The sequence below is a fragment of the Oncorhynchus mykiss genome, chromosome 9 (assembly GCF_013265735.2).
Source record: "Oncorhynchus mykiss isolate Arlee chromosome 9, USDA_OmykA_1.1, whole genome shotgun sequence".
Classification (NCBI taxonomy): Eukaryota; Metazoa; Chordata; class Actinopteri; order Salmoniformes; family Salmonidae; genus Oncorhynchus; species Oncorhynchus mykiss.
In genome coordinates, this window is record NC_048573.1 from 78,931,219 (window position 1) to 78,948,718 (window position 17,500).

At 45.7% G+C, this 17,500-nt stretch overlaps 1 protein-coding gene across 6 annotated transcripts in view; it reads right to left on the reverse strand.

Moving 5' to 3' along the window:
- Positions 1–17,500, reverse strand: part of LOC110511300 (neural cell adhesion molecule L1.1-like) — a 64,951-nt gene that overhangs the window by 32,125 nt on the left and 15,326 nt on the right. For all 6 annotated transcript variants that reach the window (XM_036989145.1, XM_036989144.1, XM_036989148.1 and 3 more), the window contains 10 exons: positions 15,994–16,178; positions 15,632–15,763; positions 13,445–13,588; positions 10,691–10,802; positions 10,382–10,545; positions 9,617–9,776; positions 8,258–8,385; positions 4,569–4,670; positions 3,089–3,283; positions 1–35 (listed from right to left, as the gene is read on the reverse strand). The exon at positions 1–35 is cut by the window's left edge and continues 36 nt beyond it. In XM_036989145.1, coding sequence (XP_036845040.1) covers positions 1–35; positions 3,089–3,283; positions 4,569–4,670; positions 8,258–8,385; positions 9,617–9,776; positions 10,382–10,545; positions 10,691–10,802; positions 13,445–13,588; positions 15,632–15,763; positions 15,994–16,178 — 1,357 coding nt within the window. The remainder of the gene's footprint in view (positions 36–3,088; positions 3,284–4,568; positions 4,671–8,257; positions 8,386–9,616; positions 9,777–10,381; positions 10,546–10,690; positions 10,803–13,444; positions 13,589–15,631; positions 15,764–15,993; positions 16,179–17,500) is intronic.

The window sequence follows — 17,500 nt, forward strand, 5'->3', positions numbered from 1 at the left end:
CTCACTACGCACATTTAGAGGGTAACTTTCAGGAACTAGAGAGAGGGGGAGAGAGAGAGTTACAATAACAGACTAATGTAATCAGAGAGAGAGAGTTATAACACCAACAGACTCTGAAGTAACCCGCCTCAACCAATATGGTACAGATTAACATTTTTTTTACACTTTAGAACCGGAACCCCCATCAGCAGCTAGCCAGCTAACTAGTTACTAGCTAGTAGTCAGATAGCCAACGCTAGCAGTCATCACCGTTAACTTGGACATCAGCCAGCCTCAGCCAGGTCAACTCCTGCCAGTCAGCACAGCGCGACATCAACCCAGAGCATATTGGACTGCTTTTTCTCTACCACATCTCAGAATTCCTGCTGCAAGCTCTGAACCTTTACACCGGATCATCACAGCTAGCTAGCTGCTATCAGAGTGGCTACTCCTGGCTAACATCTCTGTCCCGAAGCAAGCACCAGTTAGCCTGGAGCTAGCCTCGAGCTAGGCCCATCTCCCGGCTAGCTGAAGAGGTCCATCAGCCAATTATTGGGCTACAATACCTATTTTGCCAAATGGCCTGGACCCTTTTTACACGGAGCCCCGCCGATCCATCATGACTGGACTACCGACATAATCTGCCCAAGGGGGTTTTTCAACTGGCTCCTCCGTCGCGACGTCCCCTGAATGTCCATCTGCTAGCCTGCTAGCCGCGGCCCACTAGCTGTCTAGAGCATATTGGACTGTTAGCTGAAGAGGCCCATCGGACAAGTTCTTTGGCCACTATACCTATTTTACCAATTGGCCTGGACCCTTTTACCACACGGAGCCCTACTGATCCAAGACGACTGGTCTGCCTCTAGCCCTGCTCAATATGCCTTAGCTAACCCTTTAGTTCCACCTCCGACACATCACCTGGTTTAAATTATGTTTCTAGAGACAATATTCTTTAATCATACCATTATGCCTTGAATCTATTCCTTGCCAAGAAATCTGCTCCTTTTACTCTCTGTTCCAAACGTACTAGACAACCAGTTATTTTAGCCTTTGGCAGCACCCTTATTCTACTCCTCCTCGGTTCCTCTGGTGATGTAGAGGTTAATCCAGGCCCTGCAGTGCCTAGCTCCACTCCCAATCCCCAGGCGCTCTCATTTGTTGACTTCTGGAACCGTAAAAGCCTTGGTTTCATGCATGTTAACATTAGAAGCCTCCTCCCTAAAAGCGTTTTATTCACTGCTTTAGCACACTCTGCCAACCCGGATGTCCTAGCAGTGTCTAAATCCTGGTTTAGGAATACCAACAAAACCCCTGAAATTTCCATCCCTAACTATAACATTTGCGACAAGATAGACCTGCCAAAGGAGGGGAGGGGGGAGTTAGCCTGTAGAGTTCTGTCATGCTATCCAGGTCTGTGCCCAAACAATTTCAGCTTCTACTTTTAAAAATCCACCTTTTCAGAAACAAGTCTGTCACTGTTGCCGCTTGCTGTAGACCACCCTCTGCCCCAGCTGTGCCCTGGACACCATATGTGAATTGATTGCCCCCCATCTATCTTCAGAGCTCGTGCTGTTAGGTGACCTAAACTGGGACATGCTTAACACCCCGGCCATCCTACAATCTAAGCTTGAAGCCCTCAATCTCACACAAATTATCAATGAACCTACCAGGTACAACCCCAAATCCGTAAACACGGGCACCCTGAGCTGCAAAATCTGGACCCCTATAAATCAGCTAGGCTAGACAATCTGGACCCTCTCTTTCTAAATTATCTGCTGAAATTGTTGCAAACCCTATTACTAGTCTGTTCAACCTTTCTTTCGTATCGTCTGAAATCCCCAAAGATTGAAAGCTGCCGCGGTCATCCTCCTCTTCAAAAGGGGGAGACACTCTAGACCCAAACTGCTACAGACCTATATCTATCCTACCCTGCCTTTCTAAGGTCTTCGAAAGCCAAGTTAACAAATAGATCACCAACTATTTTGAATCGCACCGTACCTTCCCCGCTATGCAATCTAGTTTCAGAGCTGGTCATGAGTGCACCTCAGCCATGCTCAAGGTCGTAAATGATATCATAACCGACATCGATAAGAGACAATACTGTGCAGCCGTATTCATCGACCTGGCCAAGGCCTTTGACAATCATCGCATTCTTATCGGCAGACTCAAGAGCATTGGTTTCTCAAATGATTGCCTCGCCTGGTTCACCAACTACTAGGTCTACAGCTGTTGTATTCAGCATTTCACGGTAAGGTCTACAGCTGTTGTATTCAGCATTTCACGGTAAGGTCTAAGAGCTGTTGTATTCAGCATTTCACGGTAAGGTCTACTACACCTGTTGTATTCAGCATTTCATGGTAAGGTCTACAGCTGTTGTATTCAGCATTTCATGGTAAGGTCTACAGCTGTTGTATTCAGCATTTCACGGTAAGGTCTACAGCTGTTGTGTTCAGCATTTCACGGTAAGGTCTACAGCTGTTGTATTCAGCATTTCACGGTAAGGTCTACAGCTGTTGTATTCAGCATTTCACAGTAAGGTCTACAGCTGTTGTATTCAGCATTTCACTGTAAGGTTTACAGCTGTTGTATTCAGCATTTCATGGTAAGGTCTACAGCTGTTGTATTCAGCATTTCACAGTAAGGTCTACAGCTGTTGTATTCAGCATTTCACGGTAAGGTCTACAGCTGTTTTATTCAGCATTTCACGGTAAGGTCTACAGCTGTTGTGTTCAGCATTTCACAGTAAGGTCTACAGCTGTTGTGTTCAGCATTTCACAGTAAGGTCTACAGCTGTTGTATTCAGCATTTCACGGTAAGGTCTACAGCTGTTGTATTCAGCATTTCACGGTAAGGTCTACAGCTGTTTTATTCAGCATTTCACGGTAAGGTCTACAGCTGTTGTGTTCAGCATTTCACAGTAAGGTCTACAGCTGTTGTATTCAGCATTTCACGGTAAGGTCTACAGCTGTTGTATTTAGCATTTCACGGTAAGGTCTACAGCTGTTGTATTCAGCATTTCACGGTAAGGTCTACAGCTGTTGTATTCAGCATTTGACAAATACAATTTGATTTGATTTGACCGGCGTCTCTGCGTGTGTGTGTGTCAGACCTGTGGGTAGGGTGCTGTAGGCCTCAGAGATTTCTGACGGGTCGCTCCTCCCCAGTCTGTTGACCCCGCTGACCCGGAAGCGGTAGGTGGAGTACGGGAGGAGGTGTAACTCCAGATGATTGACATCCCCAGTCACACGGTGTGACTCCCACTTCCCCTCAGGATGTTTCTCCTCCTTTACCTCCACCACAAACTCTACAGACAAACAGTCAAATATAAATGTGTGTTTACAGGAACAATTCAGTCAATTCAGGAAGTCACCAGAATTCCAAATACATTTACATTGAGCTGACTAGATGCTTTTATCCAGTTTGACTGACAGTCTTTAATATCTGTATCCAGTGTGACTGACAGTCTTTAATATCTGTATCCAGTGTAACTGACAGTCTTTAATACTGTATCCAGTGTGACTGACAGTCTTTAATATCTGTATCCAGTGTGACTGACAGTCTTTAATATCTGTATCCAGTGTGACTGACAGTCTTTAATATCTGTATCCAGTGTGACTGACAGTCTTTAATATCTGTATCCAGTGTGACTGACAGTCTTTAATATCTGTATCCAGTGTGACTGACAGTCTTTAATATCTGTATCCAGTGTGACTGACAGTCTTTAATATCTGTATCCAGTGTGACTGACAGTCTTTAATATCTGTATCCAGTGTGACTGACAGTCTTTAATATCTGTATCCAGTGTGACTGACAGTCTTTAATATCTGTATCCAGTGTAACTGACAGTCTTTAATATCTGTATCCAGTGTGACTGACAGTCTTTAATATCTGTATCCAGTGTGACTGACAGTCTTTAATATCTGTATCCAGTGTGACTGACAGTCTTTAATATCTGTATCCAGTGTGACTGGCAGTCTTTAATATCTGTATCCAGTGTGACTGACAGTCTTTAATATCTGTATCCAGTGTGACTGACAGTCTTTAATATCTGTATCCAGTGTAACTGACAGTCTTTAATATCTGTATCCAGTGTGACTGACAGTCTTTAATATCTGTATCCAGTGTGACTGACAGTCTTTAATATCTGTATCCAGTGTGACTGACAGTCTTTAATATCTGTATCCAGTGTGACTGACAGTCTTTAATATCTGTATCCAGTGTGACTGACAGTCTTTAATACTTCTCTGAAATATCTCAGATCCTCTGATACTCTGACAGGAATACAGATGTATAGTAAATACATATAGTAAATACGTATAGTAAATACGTATAGTAAATACATATAGTAAATACATATAGTAAATACGTATAGTAAATACGTATAGTAAATACGTATAGTAAATACATATAGTAAATACGTATAGTAAATACATATAGTAAATACGTATAGTAAATACGTATAGTAAATACACATAGTAAATACATATAGTAAATACGTATAGTAAATACACATAGTAAATACATATAGTAAATACATATAGTAAATACGTATAGTAAATGTGTGTGTGTGTGTCGGTGCGTGTGTGTACCTGTGGTGGGGGAGTTGTGTGTGTTTCCAGGTGTCCAGCTGAGAGTCAGGTTGTGGTCCTGCTCTTCAGACAGAGACAGAAACACTGGAGGGCTGGGACAGGCTGCAGGAGAGAGAGGTTCGAGAGAGGGGGGGTTAGAGAGAGAGAGGGGGGGGGGAGCCTGCAGGAGAGACACACACACACACGTACATACACACACACACACACACACACGTACACACACACACACACACACACACCCACACACCCACACACCCACACACCCACACACACCCACACACACATGCATACAAACATACATACACACACACACACACACACATACGTACACACACATACACACACACACACACACACACACACGTACATACACATACGTACATACACACACACACACACACACACACACACACATACATACATATGCATACCCACACACACACACACACACACACACACACATACATATGCATACCCCCCCCCCCACACACACACACACACACACACACACACGCATACCCACACACACACACACAAACAAACGCACTGCTTTGACGTTGCCCTCTTTGGGTACAGCAAGCCCCATCCCCCTCCCCCTGTCTCCTACACCTAGGCTGCTGTGGTCTGAGAGGTCGTAAATTCCTGGAGGAGTTTGTCTCCTCATGGCCACAGTATAGAGATAGAATGAATTTACATAGAGAACAAAGGAATTTCTTCCACCTCACAGAACTGGAGAAGCGAACAACATTTATGTTCTGGAGAAGGTATAAAAGATCAGTGAAGAATCCAGCTACGAACTGGTCCATTTGGTACAACTTGGGGAAGCTCAAGGGAGACAATACAGCCACATTACCATAACTCTGTGTATACGCTGCTCAAAAAAATAAAGGGAACACTTAAACAACACAATGTAACTCCAAGTCAATCACACTTCTCTGAAATCAAACTGTCCACTTAGGAAGCAACACTGATTGACAATACATTTCACATGCTGTTGTGCAAATGGAATAGACAACAGGTGGAAATTATAGGCAATTAGCAAGACACCCCCAATAAAGGAGTGGTTCTGCAGGTGGCGACCACAGACCACTTCTCAGTTCCTATGCTTCCTGGCTGATGTTTTGGTCACTTTTGAATGCTGGCGGTGCTTTCACTCTAGTGGTAGCATGAGACGGAGTCTACAACCCACACAAGTGGCTCAGGTAGTGCAGCTCATCCAGGATGGCACATCAATGCGAGCTGTGGCAAGAAGGTTTGCTGTGTCTGTCAGCGTAGTGTCCAGAGCATGGAGGCGCTACCAGGAGACAGGCCAGTACATCAGGAGATGTGGAGGAGGCCATAGGAGGGCAACAACCCAGCAGCAGGACGGCTACCTCCGCCTTTGTGCAAGGAGGAGCAGGAGGAGCACTGCCAGAGCCCTGCAAAATGACCTCCAGCAGGCCACAAATGTGCATGTGTCTGCTCAAACGGTCAGAAACAGACTCCATGAGGGTGGTATGAGGGCCCGACGTCCACAGGTGGGGGTTGTGCTTACAGCCCAACACCGTGCAGGACGTTTGGCATTTGCCAGAGAACACCAAGATTGGCAAATTCACCACTGGCGCCCTGTGCTCTTCACAGATGAAAGCAGGTTCACACTGAGCACATGTGACAGACGTGACAGAGTCTGGAGACGCCGTAGAGAACGTTCTGCTGCCTGCAACATCCTCCAGCATGACCGGTTTGGCGGTGGGTCAGTCATGGTGTGGGGTGGCATTTCTTTGAGGGGCCGCATAGCCCTCCATGTGCTCGCCAGAGGTAGCCTGACTGCCATTAGGTACCAAGATGAGATCCTCAGACCCCTTGTGAGACAAGATGCTGGTGCGGTTGGCCCTGGGTTCTTCCTAATGCAAGACAATGCTAGACCTCATGTGGCTGGAGTGTGTCAGCAGTTCCTGCAAGAGAAAGGCATTGATGCTATGCACTGGCCCGCCCGTTCCCCAGACCTGAATCCAATTGAGCACATCTGGGACATCATGTCTCGCTCCATCCACCAACGCCACGTTGCACCACAGACTGTTCAGGAGTTGGCGGATGCTTTAGTCCAGGTCTGGGAGGAGATCCCTCAGGAGACCATCCTCCACCTCATCAGGAGCATGCCCAGGCGTTGTAGGGAGGTCATACAGGCACGTGGAGGCCACACACACTACTGAGCCTCATTTTGACTTGTTTTAAGGAAATTACATCAAAGTTGGATCAGCCTGTAGTGTGGTTTTCCACTTTAATTTTGAGTGTGACTCCAAATCCAGACTTCCATGGGTTGATAAATTTGATTTCATTGATCATTTTTGTGTGATTTTGTTGTCAGCACATTCAACTATGTAAAGAAAAAAGTATTTAATAAGAATATTTCATTCATTCAGATCTAGGATGTGTTATTTTAGTGTTCCCTTTATTTTTTGAGTAGTGTATAATAGCCTCAGTAATGAGGCTTACATCTAATTGTTGTATAAGATGAATGAGTGAGGATGGAGCTGTTTGTGAAATTGTGTAATGTGATTTTGGACTGTTTAATGAAGGAAACTCCAGTACCCTTTTGAGTTGAACTAAATCAGAGGCCCGCCCATGAGCACAGTTAGGACCTGGCATCATGAGGCCTTTTCTGCAACTCCCGAATAAAACCCCCACTTTGAGAATTTCTCAACAGACCATGTTTCTCTCAGTTACGAGAGGACAAAGGTTGCAGACCAGCTTACCTCGATAACGAGAGGGCCAAGGTCTGAGACCAGACTGCTGAATCTTTTAACCATCCCACGTGGTTAAACTCTTAGACTATCGATACCGACAGAATAAGAACAAGTCTTTGATATTAATTTCTAGTCTGCAGCTAGGAATTCGGTATCATTGAACGCGAAGACCGACAACCGCCCAAACATCTATTCTATAACGACATGAATGAATGTCACTCTGAACTAACCATTCTAACCACGACAGAGAGAGAGAGAGGACAGAATCTCCAACAGAAACTAACTTTTCAACAGAGATCCCAACAACACACTGAGCATAAATATATATATATATTGATTGCAATTGTTCCTGAATGAGTGAGAGTTCATGTGCAAAGGATTAGCATTTCAATTGTTATAATTATCAACTGTGTGTTGTCTCATCTCAGTCGACCCCCACTTCCCTTTTGTACACCAAGCCGCGATGCCGGTTTATCCCACTAGGGGAACTCCGTTATCATTTCCTTGTAACTATCTACTGTTAGTTTATGCATTTCTGTGAATTACTTAGTTAGTAAAGAAATAATTTAAGACAATTGATGTATGGATGACTAATAGTGAAGACTGGGTTCGTGTAGATAACCAACAATTTACGACGTTTGGAAGAAGACTAACGTGAGGTAAAGTAAATAATTCATTCATTCGAAGACTATTTGATCAGATATAAAATATCTGTAAAGTTATATTAGGAAAATTATAACTTTGTAATCTGAATATTTTCCTTGGTGCCCCGACTTCCTAGTTAATTACAGTTACATGATTAATTGCGTAATAATAATTACAGAGAATCTTTGACAAAACTAAGTCTTCAGTTAATGATGCCAAAGACACGACAGCACACACACACACACACACGCGCGCACACACACACACACGGACACACACACACACACACACACACACACACACACACACGTCACATACCCACTACAGTGATGGAGCCACTGGCCAATACGCTGTCCAGATCTGTGATGACCTCACAGGAGTAAAGCCCTTCGTCTGCTGATTGAACGTCTGTCACTCTGAGGGTTCCATTCCCAAGTAGAGTGTACCTGGTCACCATGACAACAACACAAATCAATCATCTGATTTCAATACATACATGTTCATTCACGTGTACATAAGGTTGTGTCTGCGTTGTACCTAGGCCTTGGCTAAAATACTATTTAAAATCATTATAAATGCATTATCTGGGCTTGCCTGGTGCAGTGCGAGCCTTGCTAATCTGGGGCTCCATGCCGGCCAACTGCTAGAAATATTGGAAAGATTTAAAAGAGTATCTGAACACAGGTCTTAATGCCAGTTTGGTGTGGCTTTTTCTAAATTCATCATTCCTCGATTTCTTGCATCCTCTCCATCTCATGTTCGTGAGGTCTGAGGAGTGAGGACATACTGATCCAATATGGAGGAGGGGGTCTGAGAGGATAGAGGCGTGTGGACTTATCCAATATGGAGGAGAAGGTCTGAGGAGATAGAGGCGTGTGGACTTATCCAACATGGAGGAGGGGGTCTGAGGAGATAGAGGCGTGTGTGTGGACTGATCCAATATGGAGGAGGGGGTCTGAGAGGATAGAGGCGTGTGGACTTATCCAATATGGAGGAGAAGGTCTGAGGATATAGAGGCGTGTGGACTTATCCAATATGGAGGAGGGGGTCTGAGGAGATAGAGGCGTGTGGACTTATCCAATATGGAGGAGGGGGTCTGAGGAGATAGAGGCGTGTGTGTGGACTGATCCAATATGGAGGAGGGGGTCTGAGGAGATAGAGGCGTGTGGACTTATCCAATATGGAGGAGGGGGTCTGAGGAGATAGAGGCGTGTGTGTGGACTGATCCAATATGGAGGAGGGGGTCTGAGGAGATAGAGGCGTGCGTGTGGACTGATCCAATATGGAGGAGGGGGTCTGAGGAGATAGAGGCGTGCGTGTGGACTGATCCATTATGGAGGAGGGGGTCTGAGGAGATAGAGGCGTGTGTGTGGACTCATCCAATATGGAGGAGGGGGTCTGAGGAGATAGAGGCGTGTGTGTGGACTGATCCAATATGGAGGAGGGGGTCTGAGGAGATAGAGGCGTGTGTGTGGACTGATCCAATATGGAGGAGGGGGTCTGAGGAGATAGAGGCGTGCGTGTGGACTGATCCAATATGGAGGAGGGGGTCTGAGGAGATAGAGGCGTGTGTGTGGACTCATCCAATATGGAGGAGGGGGTCTGAGGAGATAGAGGCGTGCGTGTGGACTGATCCAATATGGAGGAGGGGGTCTGAGGAGATAGAGGCGCGTTTACTTGTCTCCCAGTGAAGACTCCATGATCTTCTGTCCGTCTTTCCTCCAGAGGATCTGGGGTGGGTTCAGATGGGGGTCAAAGGTGAAATGACAGTCCAACCAAGAGTCTCCTCCCCTCGTAACCTCTACAGCCTGGGGACCGATCAGCATCACCGTACGTTCTGGGGGAGTGGGGTGAGGGAAGTGGAGGAAAGGAGAAAAGAGGAGATGGGAGGAGAGTAGAGGATAGGAAATTACTTTAGTCATGACTAATACAGTATCTGATATCTTGGTTTAATTGAATAAAACCTTTACTGTCCTGAAGGGAATTATAAATGAACGAAACATATTGATGTCCAGAAGGGAATTAAAAATTAATGGAAACTTTACTGTCCTGAAGGGAATTCGTTTAGAACAACATCAGCACATGCAATGGGTTTGAGACAGAGATCAAGGATTAGACAGAGAGAAAGAGACTGGTAGCATGTGGTGCTGTGTGGTACTGTGTGGTGCTGTGTGGTACTGTGTGGTACTGTGTGGTGCTGTGTGGGACTGTGTGGGACTGTGTGGGACTGTGTGGTACTGTGTGGTGCTGTGTGGTACTGTGTGGTGCTGTGTGGTACTGTGTGGTGCTGTGTGGTACTGTGTGGTACTGTGTGGTGCTGTGTGGTACTGTGTGGTGCTGTGTGGTGCTGTGTGGTACTGTGTGGTACTGTGTGGTGCTGTGTGGTACTGTGTGGTGCTGTGTGGTGCTGCGTGGTATTGTGTGGTGCTGTGTGGTTCTCACTGAGGACCTCCAGGTGAGCGGTGATGGAGATGTTGCTGTGTGTAATGGAGCAGGTGTAGACTCCACTGTCCTCCCTGCTACTATTAAACAGCTCTAACGTCCCATTGGTCAGCTGAGACACACGACTGTCCGACAGCAAGGTGTTCTGGAGATCCTCACTCTCCCTACACACACACACACACACACACACACACACACACACACACACACACACACACACACACGGTTAGCGGATAACACAGAGCAGTCCCAATGAGACACAGGGTTACCAAAGTATCCCCACATCTCCTATTATAACATTAGTCTCACCATGTGACCTGTGGACGGGGTGACCCGAAGGCCTCACAATGCAGTCTGGCCACGCCCCCCTCCGTAACTTGATATACCACCCCATCAGAGGACAGGATCTGAGCTGGCAGCTCTGGGACAGAGAGAGTGAGAAAGAGAAGAAAGAGGACAGAGAGAGATATTTTCATTTAGATTAGACATTTAGAAATACTTCCAAAATCTTAGATCAGAAATGTACGTTATTTCATAATCTGGGTGTCAGTCTGGTCCTGCTCTGTAAAGGTAGTCTGGGTGTCAGTCTGGTCCTGCTCTGTAAATGTAGTCTGGGTGTCAGTCTGGTCCTGCTCTGTAAAGGTAGTCTGGGTGTCAGTCTGGTCCTGCTCTGTAAAGGTAGTCTGGGTGTCAGTCTGGTCCTGCTCTGTAAAGGTAGTCTGAGTGTCAGTCTGGTCCTGCTCTGTAAAGGTAGTCTGGGTGTCAGTCTGGTCCTGCTCTGTAAAGGTAGTCTGGGTGTCAGTCTGGTCCTGCTCTGTAAAGGTAGTCTGGGTGTCAGTCTGGTCCTGCTCTGTAAAGGTAGTCTGGGTGTCAGTCTGGTCCTGCTCTGTAAAGGTAGTCTCGGTGTCAGTCTGGTCCTGCTCTGTAAAGGTAGTCTGGGTGTCAGTCTGGTCCTGCTCTGTAAAGGTAGTCTGGGTGTCAGTCTGGTCCTGCTATGTAAAGGTTTTCTGGGTGTCAGTCTGGTCCTGCTCTGTAAAGGTAGTCTGGGTGTCAGTCTGGTCCTGCTCTGTAAAGGTAGTCTGGGTGTCAGCCTGGTCCTGCTCTGTAAAGGTAGTCTGGGTGTCAGTCTGGTCCTGCTATGTAAAGGTAGTCTGTGTGTCAGTCTGGTCCTGCTCTGTAAAGGTAGTCTGAGTGTCAGTCTGGTCCTGCTCTGTAAAGGTAGTCTGGGTGTCAGTCTGGTCCTGCTCTGTAAAGGTAGTCTGGGTGTCAGTCTGGTCCTGCTCTGTAAAGGTAGTCTAGGTGTCAGTCTGGTCCTGCTCTGTAAAGGTAGTCTGGGTGTCAGTCTGGTCCTGCTCTGTAAAGGTAGTATGGGTGTCAGTCTGGTCCTGCTCTGTAAAGGTAGTCTGGGTGTCAGTCTGGTCCTGCTCTGTAAAGGTAGTCTGGGTGTCAGTCTGGTCCTGCTCTGTAAAGGTAGTCTGGGTGTCAGTCTGGTCCTGCTCTGTAAAGGTAGTCTGGGTGTCAGTCTGGTCCTGCTCTGTAAAGGTAGTCTGGGTGTCAGTCTGGTCCTGCTCTGTAAAGGTAGTCTGGGTGTCAGTCTGGTCCTGCTCTGTAAAGGTAGTCTGGGTGTCAGTCTGGTCCTGCTCTGTAAAGGTGGTCTGGGTGTCAGTCTGGTCCTGCTCTGTAAAGGTAGTCTGGGTGATGAAAGAAATAAAAGCTGAAATAAATCATTCTCTACTATTATTCTGACATTTAACATTAAAATAATATAACACCACCTAATTTAAAGAATGAGAAATGTAAAAATAATAGTAGACAGATTTATTTCAGCTTTTATTTCTTTCATCGACATTCCCAGTGGTATAGAAGTTTACATACACTCAATTAGTATTTGGTAGCATTGCCTTTAAATTGTTTAACTTGGGTCAAACGTTTTTTCAGGTATCCTTCCATTAGCTTCCCACAATAAGTTGGGTGAATTTTGGCCCATTCCGCCAGACAGAGCTGGTGTAACTGAGTCAGGTTTCTAGGCCTCCTCGCTCACGCACGCTTTTTCAGTTCTGCCCACACATTATATAGAATTGAGGTCAGGGCTTTGTGATGGCCACTCCAATACCTTGACTTTGATGTCCTTAAGATATTTTGCCACAACTTTGGAAGTATGCTTTGGGTCTTTGTCCATTTGGAAGACCCATTTGAGACCAAGCTAACTTCTTGACTGATGTCCTGAGAAGTTGCTTCAATATATCCACACCATTTTCCTCCCTCATGATGCCATCTAGTTTGTGAAGTGCACCAGTCCCTCCTGCAGCAAGGCACCCCCACAACATGATGCTGCAACCCCCGTGCTTCACGGTTGGGATGGTGTTCTTCTGATTGCAAGCATCCCCCTTTTTCCTTTTGGAAATTGCTCCCAAGGATGAACCAGACTTGTGGAGGTCTACAATTTTTTTATGAGGTCTTGGCATATTTATTTTTATTTTCCCATGATGTCAAGCAAAGAGGCACTGAGTTTGAAGGTAGGCCTTGAAATACATCCACAAGTATACCTCCAATTGACTCAAATTATGTCAATTAGCCCATCAGAAGCTTCTAAAGCCATGATATCATTTTCTGGAATTTTCCAAACTGTTTAAAGGCAGTCAACTTAGTGTATGTAAACTTCTGACCAACTGGAATTGTGATACAATGAATTATAAGTGAAATAATCTGTCTGTAAACAATTGTTGGAAAAATTACTTGTGTCATGCACAAAGTAGATGTCCTAACCAACTTGCCAAAACTATAGTTTGTTAACAAGAAAGTGGTTGAAAAACAAGTTTTAATGACTCCAACCTAAGTGTATGTAAACTTCTGACTTCAGGTGTGTGTGTGTGTGTGTATATATTTGTGTGTGTGTTTTTATCTGTGTGTATGTGTGTGTGTGTGTATACATGTGTTTGTGTGTGTGTGTGTGTATACATGTGTTTGTGTGTGTATGTGTGTGTGTGTGTATACATGTGTTTGTGTGTGTATATATTTCTGTGTGTGTGTGTGTGTGTGTATACATGTGTTTGTGTGTCTCACCAATGACATAGATGTATGTATTTTTGAGGATATTTCCGTGTTTGTTGGTGGCTTCACACTGGTACACCGCCGTATCACCAAACACTACATCTTTTAGGACCAACACCCCTCCGGTCACCCGCCGCCTAGGGTCAATGTCTACCTCTATACAGAGGAGAGGTGGGAGAGAGAGAGGGAATAGGATAGAAGGAGAGAAGACGAGGAGGGAAGGAGTGGAGGATAGAAAGAGAAAGGGATTATCATTGATTTCCGATCCGCAGAAACAGGGTTTAGAGGTCAGTGATTAGAGGTCAAGGGACGTTAGCGATCAGCGATTAGAGGACAAGGGTCAGGTCAAAATGTTGCTCCCAACAAAGGGAACTAACAAAGAAATCCCTTAATCAACCAACAAAACAGAAAGGGATTCAAAAGGGGTTCTGAATGACACCCATGTGGTGCCAACTTAAAGTTGCCAAAGCCACTAGTAAGGGGTTCTGAATGACACCCATGTGGTGCCCACTGAAAGTTGGCAAAGCCACTAGTAAGGGGTTCTGAAAGACACCCATGTGGTGCCCACTGAAAGTTGGCAAAGCCACTAGTAAGGGGTTCTGAAAGACACCCATGTGGTGCCCACTGAAAGTTGGCAAAGCCACTAGTAAGGGGTTCTGAAAGACACCCATTTGGTGCCCACTGAAAGTCGACAAAGCCACTAGTAAGGGGTTCTGAATGACACCCATGTGGTGCCCACGGAAAGTTGGCAAAGCCACTAGTAAGGGGTTCTGAAAGACACCCATGTGGTGCCCACGGAAAGTTGGCAAAGCCACTAGTAAGGGGTTCTGAAAGACACCCATGTGGTGCCCACGGAAAGTTGGCAAAGCCACTAGTAAGGGGTTCTGAAAGACACCCATGTGGTGCCCATTGAAAGTCGACAAAGCCACTAGTAAGGGGTTCTAAATGACACCCATGTGGTGCCCACTGAAAGTCGGCAAAGCCACTAGTAAGGGGTTCTGAAAGACACCCATGTGGTGCCCACTGAAAGTCGACAAAGCCACTAGTAAGGGGTTCTGAATGACACCCATGTGGTGCCCACTGAAAGTCGACAAAGCCACTAGTAAGGGGTTCTGAAAGACACCCATGTGGTGCCCACTGAAAGTCGACAAAGCCACTAGTAAGGGGTTCTGAATGGCACCCATGTGGTGCCCACTGAAAGTCGACAAAGCCACTAGTAAGGGGTTCTGAATGGCACCCATGTGGTGCCCACTGAAAGTCGACAAAGCCACTAGTAAGGGGTTCTGAATGGCACCCATGTGGTGCCCACTGAAAGTCGACAAAGCCACTAGTAAGGGGTTCTGAAAGACACCCATGTGGTGCCCACTGAAAGTCGACAAAGCCACTAGTAAGGGGTTCTGAATGGCACCTGCCATGGCTGCACAAACTAATAGAAAAACCCACAACAACTTAGGATAGAGAGTAAAAAGAATATGGATCAAAACAGACAAGGGAAACAATACAACTTAGGCTTCTTTCAAACTTAAACTGGTTGAGATTGAAATCGCATCTCCGCTGATGTGAAGTGTAGCTCTCCTAACATCTCTCCATTGAAGCACTGGGCCAGCCACTCCTACATATCACCTGGGCCAACACAGGTGATCCACCTTCCACTAACGAGATGACAACCAGCACATACCGACTGACGAAGCGACACCAATTTGTGCACCCTACAAGTTAACGAGCTAGACGTGCTGAAGTCCAACCTCAAAACATAAATGGAAAAACCAATGCATGTAACAAGGGGTCAGAGGTCAGGGGTTAGAAGTCAGGGGTCAGAGGTCAGGGGTTAGAGGTCAGGGGTTAGAGGTCGAGGGTTGGAGGTCAGGGGTTGGAGGTAAGGGGTTAGAGGTCAGGGTTGGAGGTCAGGGGTTGGAGGTAAGGGGTTAGAGGATAGGGGTTAGAGGTCAGGGGTCAGATGTCAAGGGGTATAATAGGTCCATGACAGCAGAAATACAATAGCCATTTTGAGGCAAGAGAGAGAGAGACATCTATTTGGTTGATTTGTCACAAGCTGACAAGATGACACTAACTAGCTTTCAGAATGTTGATTTAATCATTCAAACTCTGTCTCTCATCTCCATGGTGATTTAGTCTGTCTGGCCTTTACATTATAACATTATTAGATCAAATATGAAACAAACAAATTGTTGAGTGTACCTGCGACAGGCTCTCCGTTTATACTCCATGTGACAGTAGGGGTGGGGATACCCTCGGCCTGACAGTCTAGCCTCACTGTCTCCCCAGGGGAGTACAACAGTGACGGGGGCTCCTTCACCCAGTACGGCTCAGCTATACACACACAGACGCACACACACACGCACAGACGCACACACACAAACACATAATATTCAAACAACTTCATCATCATCATAATAAACAGTTTGTGTGTACCTACCTTCCACAGTGTGTGTGTGTGTGTGTGTGTGTGTGTGTGTGTGTGTGTGTGTGTGTGTGTGTGTGTGTGTGTGTGTGTGTGTGTGTGTGTGTGTGTGTGTGTGTGTGTGTGTGTGTGTACCTACCTTCCACAGTGACAGTGTAGGAGTGTGTGACGGATCCATGTGTGTTTGAAGCCAGACACTCATACTCTCCGTCTGCCTTCTGGGTTATGCTGTCAAACCGAAGCCACCTGCCGTGGTTATCTGTCCAGGCTCCTGTCTCCGACAGATTAACATCCATATGCTTCCACAATACCGAAGGAGTAGGACTGGAGGGAGGGAGGGAGGGGGGAGGAAGGGGGGGAGGGAGGGAGGGAGGGAGGGAGGGGGGGGGAGGGAGGGAGGGAGGGAGGGAGGGAGGGAGGGAGGGAGGAAGGAAGGAAGGAAGGAAGGAAGGAAGGAAGGAAGGAAGGAAGGAAGGAAGGAAGGAAGGAAGGAAGGAAGGAAGGAAGGAAGGAAGGAAGGAAGGAAGGAAGGAAGGAAGGAAGGAAGGAAGGGAGGGAGGGAGGGAGGGAGGGAGGGAGGGAGGGAAATATACAGACAGATGTGGAAAAGAGAGAGAGAAAGATGAAGGGAGAGAGAGAGAGAAATTAAGTGGAGAGATGAACATCAGTCCTGTTAACAATGTCATGTCCTGTCTTCTCATCGTCATGGTAATATTATTATGACACTCCGTTTCTCATCATGGAAATGACAACAGAGCTTGTTATAGCTATGCAGGAATCCCTTGCTGATTTAAAACTTAATACAGGCAAAATGAAATACATGTTGTTTTTAAACTCTCGTAAGAATGTTTCAGATGAACTACATGTTCACTCATTAGATGGTTCTCTGATCAAACGTGTTCCCGCATATAAATACTGAGGCATTTGGATTGATGTGGACTTGACATTTACAAAAACACATACTGTAGATGAGCTGGTTAAGAAGCTACGATTTAAAGTTGTCTTTTCATACAGAAACAGTCAGTCAATCGTTTGATGTGTTATTGATTATGGTGATATTATTTATCAAAGTGCAGCTACTAAAACTCTTAAACCTTTGGATGCCGTCTATCATAGTGCCCTTTGTTTTGTTACAGGGGACAGTTTTAATACTCATCACTGTATCCTGTATCAAAAGGTTGGCTGGACTTGGCTAAAGACCCTCTCTACATTACTCCCTACTCCATAAACTGCTGTTGAAGTATAGACACCTCAGTTGCCTGACTCGTTCACAGAACTCTTGAGGTTCCTCGGGTCTCCACCGATAAATCTGATTTCAGTTTTAATGCACCGTTTTGCTAGAACAAAATTCCAAATACATTTCACATTGATGTTCTGGTGCCTTTCGGGCAATTTAAAGTATTGATTGGGGACTTATTTGTGGAGGAATGTAACGGTTTTTCTGGGTGATTTGTGATGTTATATCTGTGCTTCCCATGACTGTGTTTTTGTATTTCAATGTGTATAGGTTTGGGTATATTTAAGTTGTATATACAGGGTACATTTGAAAAGAGACCCAGATCTCGATATATTTTCCCTGTTAAAATAAAGGTAAAATAAAATAATAATAGTACTGGGTCGGACCCTCTAGAACAGCCTGAATTCTT